A 15,061-nucleotide genomic window follows, 5' to 3' on the forward strand; every position below is an offset into this window, starting at 1 on the left:
TGCAACAGAGAAGTAATTCCAACTAATATAATTAATAGCACTAGTATTGATGGGTTAATACGATTTTTTAAAACTATTTGGTCACCTACAAATAGTTAAAAATACAAAGCTCTGTCAAAGGAATTTAAGTCCACTAGTGGATAGTTTTTATGACTTACAGCTTTCATTTACACAGGTCACTTATTTTTGTAAAGTGGATACTACATCTGGGAATATCTACAAAAGTATGTTCTCAGAATGATCTGGACTGTTTTCAGAAAGCAGTGGGTGGACGAGGATCCAGCAGAGGCATATGAGCGATGAAGGATTAATACGATTTATTAATTAAAACCTTCTCAGGTTCTTTTTGGCAAGGTTTTATAAGATCAAAACACAGAGTGGCAAAATACGCCGGCTATTTTCAGCATTTCATTTCCAAACTGAGAGTCAGTGCATTAATAAAAACAGACCTTCTGCTCCTCACAAAGACTTGATCAAGCTCAGCTTTAAAAGAAAGAATATACATGCGCACGCATTATGCATCGCATGCTACAGATACAGTAAAGCTGCACAGTTTCCAGTCTGCTCAAAGCCAATCAATTCCTCATCTCTATGGTCTTACAAAAATAGAATTTGAAAAAGTAAATACTTCACATTTTTTTCTGCAACACTTGCCCATGGAAAACCGATACAAAAAAAAAATTAAGCAAACATTGTCTGACGCAAATAAAGACTTGGCCTGCTTGCACTGCTTGTGGCTACCTCTCAACACTAAACAAGACCTCACATAAACATCCAAAAATCTTAAACATCTATTTCCAATTGATTAGATAGACCTGACCTTTGTCAACATTACCCACTTCAATCACTGCAGATACTGTACATGTGATGGAGGTAACAGCCTGTACAGCACCACTGGTACGGTGGAGTTTCTGCACTGTTTCACTTTAAATTACATTGAATTTCTAATTTAACCTCCACACACACACCAGATCTTTAAATGCAAAGCTCAAATTTTACACAGAAACTATGGTAACTAAATTGCCCTAATTCATGTAATCAGTGTTGTCAGGCTGGGGTTTAACTTCACTGCAGTAACACCAGAGAGGAGCTAGACCCCCATCAAAGCACAGCCACAAGAGCATACAACGATCTTCTGTGTGGTTATCACACACGCAGAAACAAACCTCTTCCCTTCCAAACTAGGCCTCCACACATGATGTAGTCAGGGTGGAAAAAATGAGAAAAATATAAACATCTACAAGGGGCTTGGGCTTTATTTCAGAGGTACTAAACTGAATGAAGACATAATAGAAAAAAAAAAGTTGTGAAAACCTTTTCTGCAAAGGTTTCAGAGGAACTACTTAAGGTAAAGAAATACTATTTTTAAAACAGCAACAAAAAAAAAGGTTCTCCTGGGAGTGTACTGAAGGAAACACACCTAATATATATATATACCCATACTGTATATAAACATACCAAGCAATACAGAAAAGAGAGAAAAAATTGGGAATTCTAGATGCAAGTTTTACTTTAATACAGGCATCACAAAGAATAAAAAACCCAGATGTCTTGGATATAGATATATACCAGGGAAAGAAAAGCTTATCTAGACGTTTTTTTTCCAAAAGTTTAAATGCCTTTACTACTATGTTGTTCAACTGTTTTATTGTTAAAGAGGTTTGGCTCAATCATCAAGCATAAAAGCAAAACCACAGGTGGAACATAGAAACTCTCAGATCTCTAGCTTCAAAAGATGTTCATAAATTACTAATAGCTAACATGTAGCGGTTATCAAAGTGCAATGGCAGCACAAACTCGGACATTAAAGGTGAACAACAAACAATTCTTTCTTTAACAGGACCCCCTTTAATATAATATACAGTATTTCTGGTGCATGTATGCGACTCCAGATTATTAGGTATACTGGTCATGAATGTCTTTCAATGGTAAGCTGTCAAACTGTGCTGTACATTCAAATGGTATTTTACCATGTGCTGTGTTCATAGCAAGCACCACAGCAGAGCACTTTGCAATGAGTCAGATTACAATAGGCCATCCAAAAGTTGACCAAATAATTTCTGTCTGGAGCATTTCAAACAGCTAACAAAGGTCTATCATTTTGGTGAGAGTGGATTTGATGACTTCCCTTTTTCAAGAATCTCTTAAACATTTTAATTAAAACTCTACTTCACTCTGAATGTTTCTAGCACGGCCTCTAGACAGAAGACTGCGTACTTAGCGCTTCAAAACAAGAACAAATTACTATCAAGCGCGAAGAATAAAACATGGCGAGCTCCATGAAAAGAAGTACTAGCGCCATGCTGATAGATCATGCAGGGGAGTAATTGTCGGAACAGAAGTGATTTTCAGAAATAATCTTTTTCATATTCCACTGGTTTTAAAACAATATCATCATTTTATAATATTATTAAAAATGTTTGGAACAACTGAAGTCCATTTCCTCAGATTTTATTGAGCAGGACTACAAAGTTTGGCTCTGAGCCACCAGGATTCTCAATGGCTTTTTAAAATTATCATTATGGCATGTGCTGCCAACAATGAAAAGATCCAAGAAGAGAATGAGAAAACATTTACTTTTTATGTTTAATGAAAGGCTCTTATTAAACAAGTGTTGGGTATTTCCAGTTATTGCATGCACCATTGTACCTAGCTTCCACTGCTGAGAGTACATACAGTACAGTAAATGGTATACTTAATATAAAACAACAAAGGTTTTTCAGCCAAAAACATAATATCAAAGGGCTACATTCATGCTTTTGAGCCCAACATAGTATATCATAGGGCAAAAAATGAATAGATGTTGCCTATATTTTAAATATAAATCTGTAAGCAGGCATTCAAAGTTAAAATGCTAAATATCTAATGAAGAAAGAAATCACATCATTCTCTATTTATCATCTGAACATATAAGTTATTTACAAAAAGGGCAAAATCTTTACAAACTTGTTATTTTTTGTAAAAACTTTGATGTTATTTCCCCAAAGGCAAAACTACACTAAATATGTTAGTTCACGACTCCATAAATCACACAAAGTATTAATTCACACGAGCAACATATGGATAAACAACAACAGAAAGAGCAGACACTTGGCAGGACAAACTCTGCAGACTGCCCTGTGGCCTACATACACTAAAGCTATAAAAATGACTTTCAACTATTTTACAGGCTGCATTGAGAACATTGTGTACAATTGTTACCATGTAAGAACATAAGAAGAGTACAAGAAAGGTTACAAACCTTTCAGCCCATTTAGCCTGTTTTGTATGAGTTAATTGATCTAAGCATTTCTTGAAAGAAACTGGGTAACAGTTTCAACAGCATGGCTGGATAGGTGTTTTTCACACTACCGGAATACAAGAGCATTCTATAGAAAAGATATTGCTGCTCTGGAAATCAGTCCAGAGAAGAGCAACCAGATACATTCCAGAGTTTAACAGAATATCCCACACTGATTGGCTAAAAGCAAACATACAGTATAGGTGAAGGTTTATTCCATGCAGAAAGAAAAGAAAACAGGCTCAACGTTTTGGCTGTGGAGCCTTCTTCAGGTGGATTCACAGGCCTCACCCTACAGGTGTAGTGAAGTCTCTTGTCTTTTCAGCATGGAATAAACCTTTTCCTGTCCCTTCGCAGCCTACACATGCTGACGCAGCTACCTACTTGAACTTCTAAAAGCAAAGATTACAGGAAGCCTGTCACTACTGAAAGTCCTTAAAGACATTGACAAAGTAAGAGCAGTGGACTCTTCTAGAATGAGCAATGAAACTTAGTTAGGTCAGAAGGCACGTTTTTACCTAGACAGTTATGGGAGTTGTGGGGCCTTCTTTAAACAGATGCCATGTGACAATATCTGGTAGGTATTATGTAAAGTACCTTAAATAATTTGAAAATAAATGTATTTTATTTTGCACAGAAAACTGCAATTCTTACAGATCAGCCAATTTTAAAGATCAGTTTTTGGGTACAGAAAACGTTTTGTAAGAGGAATCCTTTTTCTCCCAAACTTTGACACATATGACTGTGAAACTCATTAAATATAAATTAATTTAATAATTTCATCCAATTCTCAACTGCAGCTTTAAATAGTGATCTTAAAGGGCACTACAAAGTACAGGACGCTATCAGCAGTTTTAAAAGTGCTGTAAATACTGCTAATAATAAAAACAGTGCAAGTGTGGATTGGAATACTCTCCACTACAACCACCAAAACAGGATGTGCCTGTTTCTCAGATCTGCTACACTATTTTTCCAAGTAATAAATAAAACTGTAAACATGGTGCCAAATATATTACTAGCCCAGCAGTGCTGTAGTCCTCGTTGACAATCATAAATCAGGGTATAATTTTGATTACACTTTAATCTAGGACAGTTGGTGAACATGAGGTTAATTAGATTTGGCCATGGTTCATTTCTAGATTGGAAACAGTTGCAGTTTAACAGCAACATTACCTCCTTGCATCTTTTCCAGGAAAATAATTTTGACGCCACTCTTCCATCACAAAAATTGTCTATGAAGTTCCAACGACTTGGTTTGCTGAAACCATATTTGGGAGAAAACAAACCTTAATACAGTATTGTACAACCACTTCTCTTTCAAACTATTGAGCATTCCCAAAGCAAACCCAGATATTGTCTTCTGGCAAGCCTCTCTCTCCAGCAGAAAAATAAAGAACAGGGCTGCTTACAAGTGTCACAAGCAGATGTGACAACAAAGCAACAGCAATTACAGCTTCAGAACTGACATCAGACCCGCAGGTGGAGTCGGAGACGCACAATCAAAGCTAGCAGAGCACCAGTCATGCAAGCTGAGCTCATCCCAAAAGGGCCAGCATTTCAGGAACAGTCTACCCCTTCTAACAACATTAACCCTTCACTGCTCACACAAAGATTTTATAAAGAAAGCCTCAGCATTCTCCTGTCTTCCAGAAGGGTATGACAGAAGTACAATGAAGTGAAACTGGGAACCTTTGAGTTGTAAGATACTGTAAACCACTTGGCCTTTCTACATACAGGTGGGAACTCATTCTTGCCCCCATCAAGGTGGCCATTCTGCACCAGCAGCCCCACTACATGGTAGATCAGGTGGGGAAACCTTTATCAACTGAATTGAGGGCAAACACAGGTGGGCCATATAGTCCAAGACCAGAATAGAATTTATCCAGAACAACGGGGTACATGCCAACTCTTACAAACAGTGTCATGGAGTCAGAGAACAAGCAGTCAGGACCTCGGCTTAATGGCTCATCTGAAAGACTGCACCTCATACAGGACATGTTTTAGAGATACTGGCCCAGTGTGATGATCACTCCCTCCTGGTCCACCAACACCACTTTCAGCAGCTACATGGTTGTCGTCGGCCTAGTATTGATCTGACCCAGAGTTGTTTCGGGTCTGAGCTCAAGATCACAATACAAGGTAGGAACACTGCAGTTCATGGGGGATACACACAGTACTAAGTACTAATAGACTGCTGTGTATTACATTGTGTATTTAGATTCCAATATATTTGATTTCTTGGTGCTTTAGAAAAGAGCAATTTATTACCAATTCCCTTTGTTTTTATTATGTTTATCTATAACAATAGAACAAGCACAAGAGGGTGTAAACTCATATTTTTCAATGGAACAGTATTGTGTGCAGGAGAAGCTTAAAGAAAGCCTAGAAAGGGATGGTATTGGCCTCATATCCATAAACATAGAGGTGACTTACATTGTATTCTCCGCATGTGGAATAAACATCCTCACAGTGATGCAATTAATAGTCTACTGTACCAGTAGCTGATGTTCCAACTACATATTAAAAGCATATTGCTGCATATACTGTATCTACATAAATAAACCAACCTTTTAGAGCTTTAAACCTATACAATACCAAAACCGGTTTTCTAAAATTGCAAATCACCTATCAAATAGCTAGCATTTATTGTACAGGAAGATTCAATAAAATGAGACACCAAATGTCTCTGGTGAGTAGCAGGCACAACTGTGATAATGCTCACTACAAGAGTCAGGGAGCTTAAAAATAATGTTTCACAGATGGAAGATACAATACAGTTTCAATTCAACAGCTTTGAGTTCTGTTATAAAGCTCAATTGAGTTAAATATACTATATTAATTAATAATTAGTAGTGATTAGATTTTTTTCACTTTTTGGTATTGTAATATATTTGACATACAGTGTACAATATGAAGATGACAGTTCAAAACCCAATATATTCAGTGTGTACAGTAACTTAACATATTTACACAACTTCTTTTTATTTAGTTTTTTCTTTACTTCAATTGTAATTGAAAATATGGCTGGATTGATGGCAACCAAGTGAAAATGTCATTTTTACACAAACTAGTCAAAAAAGTAATTGCTTACCTCGAAACTTCTTGGGAGGGTTATTAAGATCCCCAGCCTCTGGCTGCACCACACAGCGGTCATCTACAAGACTGAGGAGAAATACATTTAGTAAAACATATCCAGCTCTGTTGCTAGGAGCAAATGGAAACCTACAGGAATCCCTAGAATATCACCCTTAAACAATACTTTTAAAATCTTGTCTGGAACGGATTTTAATTTAAAATATCAAAATGGAACCTAAAGATGTAATACTAATTTATTATGGGACTCAAATGCCTGTGAGATGTGCTGTGCACAGGCCCAGAGTAAACTTGTGGTAAACCAACAATGTCAGCTATATCAACAATATATTCACTCTTTTTTTAGATATAATCTTGAAGGTAAGACCGTGGGAAGAGCAGTACTTTATCAGCATGCATTGTATTTTCCTGCAATAACAAACCACGAGAAAGAGGGGCCGGCACTGTTCATCGAGTAGACATTTGAAAAGAAAGAGGATTATTTTTGAACGTACAAAACAAACTGATGCTCAGTAAAAACAAGACTTCCATTAAAAAGAGCAATGGGAAAAATCATAATGTTATTTCCATTTTAAATCGTAAACATAAAAGTGTGTTCATTGAATACCTTGGGAACTCAACCTCAAAATTACAGCTGCTACAGAACCCAGCAGCACATGTGGACGAGGGCTATAGATAACAATACTCCCAATCCATGTTGTCTTCCGGTTTAACTCGTGTATTCATTTCAACATAGAAATATACTTCATTGATCCCGTGAGGGAAATTGCAGAACATTTACATATGTTGATACTGAAATAAATATTTTCAAAGGATAGCTCCACTTTATGTTCTTGCCTTGCTAACACCACATCAATCTGTTGAGATACCTTGTATTTAGAAGATTCTAGGCTTCTGACAATCTCTGGGGTTTAATGAAAAAAAAAAAATTTATAGGAAGAAGGACACTCCAGTTTTGTAACCTTTGGAATGCCTTCCAAATCATTTTCTTAGTATGAAAGTTAAAAACTGACATATACAACACTTATTAGAATTGTCTTTCGTGGAAAGACACTTTGGAATGTGCTTGAGTTTAGTTTATGTTTTTTAAGGTTTACTGTATATAATTCTGAAATGCATTGCCTTGAATTTACTGTGTGTACACAAACTATTATGTGTTAACTTTAAGTTCTTACCAAAGATCCTCACTTTGCAACAAAAAAGGATTTGGCATCTTATGAATGTGAAAATATTGTTTTGATAGTGTTTTTACAAATGAATACAAAAATCTGACATCCTTCACTAAGTAAACACCTATTTCAAACAAAATCATCTCAAATTTTTCATGCAGTTCTTTTGAAATTTAATAAAAAATCCTTGGCTTTCATGGAAAAAAAAAAAGAGAAGTGGGAGGTACCACACTAAATCATAAACTAAGTGTTTCCTCACTTTAAATAAAGAGAAAACTGGATATTAGCCAAACCAAATATTCATTAAGTGATCTCCATGTACCACAATAAAAGCAATATTTACAAAGCTTTTACAAGCAAGCTTATGTATTTTTTCTAACAAAAAACTGCATCTGAAGTTCTATATATATGCGTGTTCTCTATGTTAATATAAAATTCTTATTATGCACTAGAAGAAAAAGTTTAAGACTATGTAATATTAAGAGTGTTTTTTTTATTTTTGTGGTTAATGTAGAATAGGGGAAAAATGCCTCATGACCAACTCACAGGCATTCATAGGATTATAGATAGGATATAATAAGGGCTAAGCTAACTTTCTACATATTACCCAAGGAAGTACAAGACAATTGATTATTACTTGGATATTTGATTTATACACTATAGGTCTACTGAGTCTTTTACAAATATATATAGGTATAAAAATCCTCATTTCTGTAGAATACTTAAACTGGTTGTGCTTTGTCCACCATCATCTCATAAGTGCTCTGTCACAGGACAGAAAGCTATTCTTATTAAAAGCAAGCCAGATAGCACACTGGAGGCATAATTAAAGCTATGAAACGAACAGATATTAGGAGCATATTTCAGTAGAATAACGGGATCTCTCATGGTCAGAAAAAAGCAGCCCCCAGGTGGGCTTAACACCACTGCCTCCTTTGACTCCAAGAACCTTTTTAAAAGATGGATGGCCTTGACAAGCAGAGGTGCACAGCATGATTTCATTTCTGTGCAGGAAGGACATGAACCTAGCTGAACTTACAACTCCAGGAGAGCTACAGATCCAATGCTATGTCACCAACGCAGGTATGGGTAAGGTGTAAAATGCCTTTAATACCAGCAGGATGGATGTTTAATAATATGAGCAGTAACCTAGGTGTCCAAGGACCTTCTCCATGGTTGAGAATGTCTGTCAATCAAAGTTTATTTATGAAATGCACAACAATACAGTGTGCAGCAGTAGTTGCTGGCAATGAAATGTCTTTTCTGCGAGCTCATAGGTTACAAAAAAGGTTACATAATAATACATAATATTGCAATAGAAATTGAATAGAATAAACTCAGACAGAGCTCGATATAAATAGAGCTGAGATGTGTCCAGGGTGTATGCAGTACATTATGTCCAAGTAGTGCAGTATGCCGAATACAATGAAAACTGTATATTCATGTAGCCATTACGGGTGATTTGCTGAAGGATCTGCAGCTTGGCTATTTAGCAGTCTTATTGCCTGGCCAAATTTCCAATTGGCCCTTACCAATCATGGCCTCCTAATAATCCCCCTCTATGAATTGGCTACATTACTCTGCTCTCCTCCCCACAGATAGCTGATGTGTGGTGCGCGTTCTGGCGCACTATGGCTGCCGTCGCATCATCCAGGTGGATGCTGCACATTGGTGGTGGTGGAGGGGAGTCCCCATTACCTGTAAAGCGCTTTGAGTGGAGTGTCCAGAAAAGTGCTATATAAGTGTAAACAATTATTATTATTATTATTATTATTATTGCCTGGAGTTAGAAGCTGTTCCGTAATCTGTTAGTCTTTGACTGAATGCTTCGATTTACCGGATGGTATGAGAGAAAAAAGTTTGTGACTGGGATGACACGGCTCCTTGAGAATGGGCCTAGACTTCTTAAGACAACTAGCCGAGTCGATATCCTGGATGTTTGGTAGCTCCCAGCCCATAATGAGCTGCGCTGACTTTACCACCCTCTGTGGTACTTTGTGATCCCGAGCAGAGCATTTATCCATCTGTCACACCGGGGTCACAAACTGTTAAACTGAGCCGCATTTTGAAACCACTCATAAATCCATACACATGGGGCACTCTCTGCTGCATCTGGGGTATAGTTCCATGCCACTGTTCTTGTGGCTAGTGGTGTCTGGACCACTATGTTCAGCTTTCTTAAAGCAGGTAATCCCTGAGTGCAGGAGCTTGACATCAATTTGTTTTACACTAGATTCTATGCATTGGTGTCAAAGTGGCACACCTCACTAAACTAATTCAGAGGCTATATGGAAAGTAATTTTTATTTATTCAGTTTTACCCTTTTTAATTCTACCTGTAGCTAAACAGTATATGAACAAGTACAATGGGAGCTCCTTAACTGATTTATTGAAATACTCTTGCACATTCAGCTTAATTAATGATAAGCTCATAATGACATGCACCTACTTAAAATGGTTACAGAAAAACAAGGATCACATTACTTTTAGCACTTATCACATAGATAAAGACTGTGCATGCTCACATGCTATAGAACTAAGACACATAATTACTGACCAATATTTCTTTGTGCATTCACTGTTCGAATGAGATGTGCTTGGTAACACAGGGTGTAGGCTAGCTGGTATGAAATCCTGGCAATTTTATTTAATGCAGTTATTCTAAATTTAAATTGGTCTGCTCAGGAACCTATAACAGTTACTCAAGACTAATTTCATCCTACTATATGGGGAGCACCTTCTGCAAAAACAATAAGCTGAAAACTTAAAATGCATAATTTATAAATTATTAAGGGCTTTAAATTTTGTAACAGCTGAAAAGACATTTCTGATAAAAAAAAACTGTCAGCATACCATGGTTAAATTTCCCACAGGATTCTTTCCTTAGGTTTTTAATTACATGTGCTATTTTAAGAGTGAAAGCCTTTACAAAGCTACATGTCTAAAACCTACAATAATTTCTACATTTCTTTTAAAAGATGAGCTTGAACAGTGTGAATTTTGTTTCATTAACAGCTGAAAAGCCACCCTCTTATAGAGGAGAGAAGCTTCAGAAAGTCTTTTTTTTCCCCACATCCCCCCAGAAATGTTTTAAAAATAAAGATTTAACTACCACAAATTGATTTAGCACTATAGTTAAATTTGTCAGCCAGTGTATACACATATCTATTACATACACTATACATTTGTGTATAGTATACTTATATACTATAATACATAAAACCATTAATAATTAGGACATATAACTGCTGTTAATGGTAAATCTAACCTTCACAAAGTTTCAAAAATATTTAAAGTTGAAGCTCTTGATTATCATTAGAGTGGCAAGCATGTTATAACTGTGAAAAGAGCACTGTTCTTTCTTTGTGATATATGTTGACTAAACAAACTATTTTGCTGTTTAGTTAATCAATTTATCCATGTGATTTTTCTACGCATTCCTGGGGAAATAATGATTGAGTATGCCAGGTCTATCCAGGGTCTGACTGAGGGCTTACAAACAGCAGCTGAACAATCCAGAAGTTTATTCACTTTCACTTGCCAGTCTTTAGAGGTTAGTTCCAAGTAGAGTCGTTTATTGCCATATGTACAAGTACATTGGAATTCTTAATCGCGCTGATCTCTCTGGACATACACAGTACAACAGACAACACTGCACAATGTAGACAGTAATAAATAATAACAATACATATGTTGAGGGGCAATAAATATTTAGTAGTGAGAAAACAAAATGTGGTTTTGGCTGTGGAAAGTGAATGAAGCAGAGAAAAAGATATCTAACATGTTTTGCCCACTTTTAAGGACTTAGTACAAACTCAACTGTTGAATCGCACTGAAATTAAAACATGGCAACTATGTGTGATGGTCAGATGAATAGTAACAATAACCCTATACCAGGGCCTGAGAATTATCCAAAAATCACAATGCCAATCCAGAAACAGAATGCTAGATCTTGCAACTTATTTAAAATGTCTGTTTTTCAATTTTTCAGAAACACAAATCAATTAAAATCAGATAAAATGCAACTGCAAAAGTGCTAGACTGCAATAATACATACAAAACAAAGACTAATTGTCCTATCAATGCAATTGCTTTTTCTCACATTGGTAATATAATGAATCAATGAAGCATGGATGGTGAGGAAGAGAGGCAGCAAAATAACACTTTGAAATCTGCACCTAGTTTAAAATATTAACACAAATATGCTGGAAAAGGCAATGACTTGCTTTTTCAGTTTATGACAACACATGTAAAGCAAATGTCCTGTAAAGGATATAACCTCCCTACACAGCTTCAGATCTTTTCAAAACAATGTGCATGTTGGAGGAAACAATCTGACTAAAGTGTACTGGGCATCATTTGTTTGTGGCTAATGGGTTACAGAGGTGCCTAAATACAGTAAATGCAGTGGAAAGGCAGGACTGAAGACATTTGTATTGACAAAATGGAAGTTTTTCAGTGAAGCAAAGCTTATTTTTTTATGTCCTTCAGAAATTCGTCTAACATGAGGCGCTGCCACCAACATCATGTTAATCCAAACCACAGACCAATATATTACAATGTTTAAAACACAATCTGTTGGATAGCTTTGAAATAGGATAAATATTTATAGACAAATTCATATAGCTATTTGAAGCCTAATGAGCTCTAAGGTTTTACAAGGTCTCTTCACAGATCATCATCACAAGATCCTCACAGTAATTCCTCTGGCCAAAATCAATTTTAACACAAATTTCAGTTCTTTATCACTGCTGAAAAACTTACTCAAAATGATTCTAACATAAATGATGGAATACTAGGGCACTATTAAATGGGTACTTATGTACATAGAATGGGACCTAATGGCTGTTGACCTTTATTAAGTGCTTTTAAAACATGAACAACTTACCCTAAAGTACTGATAAATCCATTTACTGATCCCTCAGCATACAGAGAGACAATATCTCCAATGTGTAGGAAACTAGACATTTTGTCAGACATTTCTCATTTCCTCCTTCTCTCCTGTAAAAACAAAAACAAAAGCATGATGTTTTAGAAGCATTTCATGAACCAAGAGAAAAAAATAAGACTTTTTCACAGTTTATTTCTCATCAATATTATTCATGAAAGTGAGTTTCCTTATTTGCAAATACTAAAAAAGGTGCAACATGGGAAAATAGCATTATACTGTATTATTTTGTCAATATTATTGACTTATTTGGTAGAACAAACATATGTAAAATGAGAAGACTCTACATCAAAATACTTAAATGAAATACTTTCATCCACAAATAACACCGAAGTAACAAAGACTGCATCTGAAATTACTTGAAAGTCCCTTTAATTACATAATAAAGTAATAAAATACAGAAACTTTCAACAGATGTCCAATTTTCATTTCTTCAGTTTTTCAGTCACTGCAAGGTATAACATATCTCTTTTTAGTAATTGGATCAGATGAATCCCAAATGTCCGGTATACATGGTATGAATTACAAAAACTTTTTGTATTACTACAGAGAATAACAGGACATGTTAGAGACAGGCCATGAAGAAAACATGCAGAAAAGCCTAGAGATAGTAAAACAGGCAGTATTAGAGTCTCTTCCCCTGTATAAGTGCAGTACAGTTTTCAAAGAGGCACAAAGTTAAATGAAAGTTTAATTTCTGCATGATGAACCGAAACCCAAATGATATGCAAGAGCAAATGGAATGGTGTTAAGAAGTTTATTTATTCTTTGAATACATTCATCAAATTTTGCCAAAAAAATGTTTGATAAATCATGATCAATGTGATTCAATGTGCCTAAACAGTAAGTTAAATGTAAGATAGCCACACTGGCAATACTCAGGAAGAACTACCTACTTTTCTAGAGAAAGCCTTTGAAATTCTACATTCCATAAATAAAAGAGTTTAAAAACATGTAGAACATAGAACTATTTAATCTTACGTTCATATACAGCACAAATAAAGAAATAAAATTTAAGACTGCTTTTAAATGGAAGCTGAATATGCAGAAAGCTATTGCACAAACCGATTGTGATTATTATATCGAAGGTTCCTTCCCAAACTTAATGCAGTTCCAGGTACCCTCCTAAAGAATATGAAGCTAAGCAGAACTTACAATGTTATAAAAGACGATAGATATGGTAACAAATGCTTCTAGTACTGGGTCAGCAGTGTGGGGAACTTTATTTTTAACCAAATTTTGTTACCTGTTATAATTCCTGTGTTCATCTTTGTGTATGTGCATGGATATTTTCACACTTTTCCCCATTGTTTACAATGTTATGATAAAAAGACAAAAGTATAGATAGTAGGGACTTTCTCGAATATTCTTGCAGAAAAAAAACCCATCACTTGGACAGGGAATGATATGCTGTCTAAATATAACCACATTAAGGGTTTGAGTTGTTTGGAGAAGTTGTGATTAATAACTTAAGAAATCTAAAAAAATCTTAAAACCTTAATTGTCCTGAGAGTATACTGGGTTGAATACGTTATTTCCCTTGAGAAAACATTCAGACTATTTCTCTGCCAAAACTGAATTCAAAAGAAAACAAATGAAGGTCCTAAGGATATCAAAACCTTCATTCCTTAGTAATGACCAGCTATCACATATTCTTTAAATATCTTTACTGCAAAAAGGCAATAAATTCACAATACACTTCCTAATGTTTTCTAGTCAATCATTCAGTAACATAGGCCAGGAGGATCTCCACAGCTCTGAATTTAACATTCACAAATTTGCTTATTCGTGACTTGGTGTGGCTGTGGAGTGGGATGAAACCAAGCCGAAGGATGTCATGCACAATTTTCAAATTAGACTAATTGTGAGATCAATGTAACTGGTGATTCAGCCTCTCCCTACCCAAGTACCCGACACCCAACACCCGCAACTCAATGGGCTCTTGTTTTTGTATTGTAGAGAACGCTTCTGGTTCTGTGTCGGCAGTGTGCGGAATGACAGACGCAGATTCATGTTGTTTATTTTAGCGGATTACAATTAGGTTTTGCAATGACCATTTGTTTCAATTGATCAATGTTATTTTAACTAACTTTGTCATATATGGAGGGTTACTCCTATCTTTTAACCATATATACTATACACTGGAGCAGATTATGCACCAGTATAGGGGTGGACTTGGTTATATACTAATTTGGCTATTCGTAACAGTTCTATGCGCTGAAACCTCACAAAATGTCAGGACCCCACTGTTACTACGATAAGGTGCATAAGAAAGTGTATTTTAAAACAAGAAAAAAGAGGCACAAAGGGCTTTGGGAGTATGGAACAAGCCACATTGATGAAGACAACACTCTGGTTTCTTCCAAAAAAGGGGCTCAATGTGTTACTGAAATCTATTAGCCAACGCCTGGCAAACAGGCAAGATGGGTCGGATGGCTTCCTCTCCTTTCTTATGTTGTTACATGTATTAAATTACCCAGTGACATCACCAATGTCTGACTATAGTTTACTAGCTCAAAATAATCTTCAAGTAAATAAAACATGAACTGGACCCTGTGTCATAAAATAAACC

At 35.9% G+C, this 15,061-nt stretch overlaps 1 protein-coding gene across 14 annotated transcripts in view; it reads right to left on the reverse strand.

The window, feature by feature from the left end:
* Positions 1 to 15,061, reverse strand: part of itpr1b (inositol 1,4,5-trisphosphate receptor, type 1b) — a 137,091-nt gene that overhangs the window by 118,498 nt on the left and 3,532 nt on the right. For all 14 annotated transcript variants that reach the window (XM_015347347.2, XM_015347346.2, XM_015347349.2 and 11 more), the window contains exons 2-3: positions 12,430 to 12,542; positions 6,372 to 6,442 (exon numbers count right to left, since the gene is read on the reverse strand). In XM_015347347.2, coding sequence (XP_015202833.2) covers positions 6,372 to 6,442; positions 12,430 to 12,521 — 163 coding nt within the window. In that variant the 5' untranslated portion in view covers positions 12,522 to 12,542. The remainder of the gene's footprint in view (positions 1 to 6,371; positions 6,443 to 12,429; positions 12,543 to 15,061) is intronic.

This window comes from Lepisosteus oculatus, chromosome 4 (assembly GCF_040954835.1).
Source record: "Lepisosteus oculatus isolate fLepOcu1 chromosome 4, fLepOcu1.hap2, whole genome shotgun sequence".
Lineage (NCBI taxonomy): Eukaryota > Metazoa > Chordata > Actinopteri > Semionotiformes > Lepisosteidae > Lepisosteus > Lepisosteus oculatus.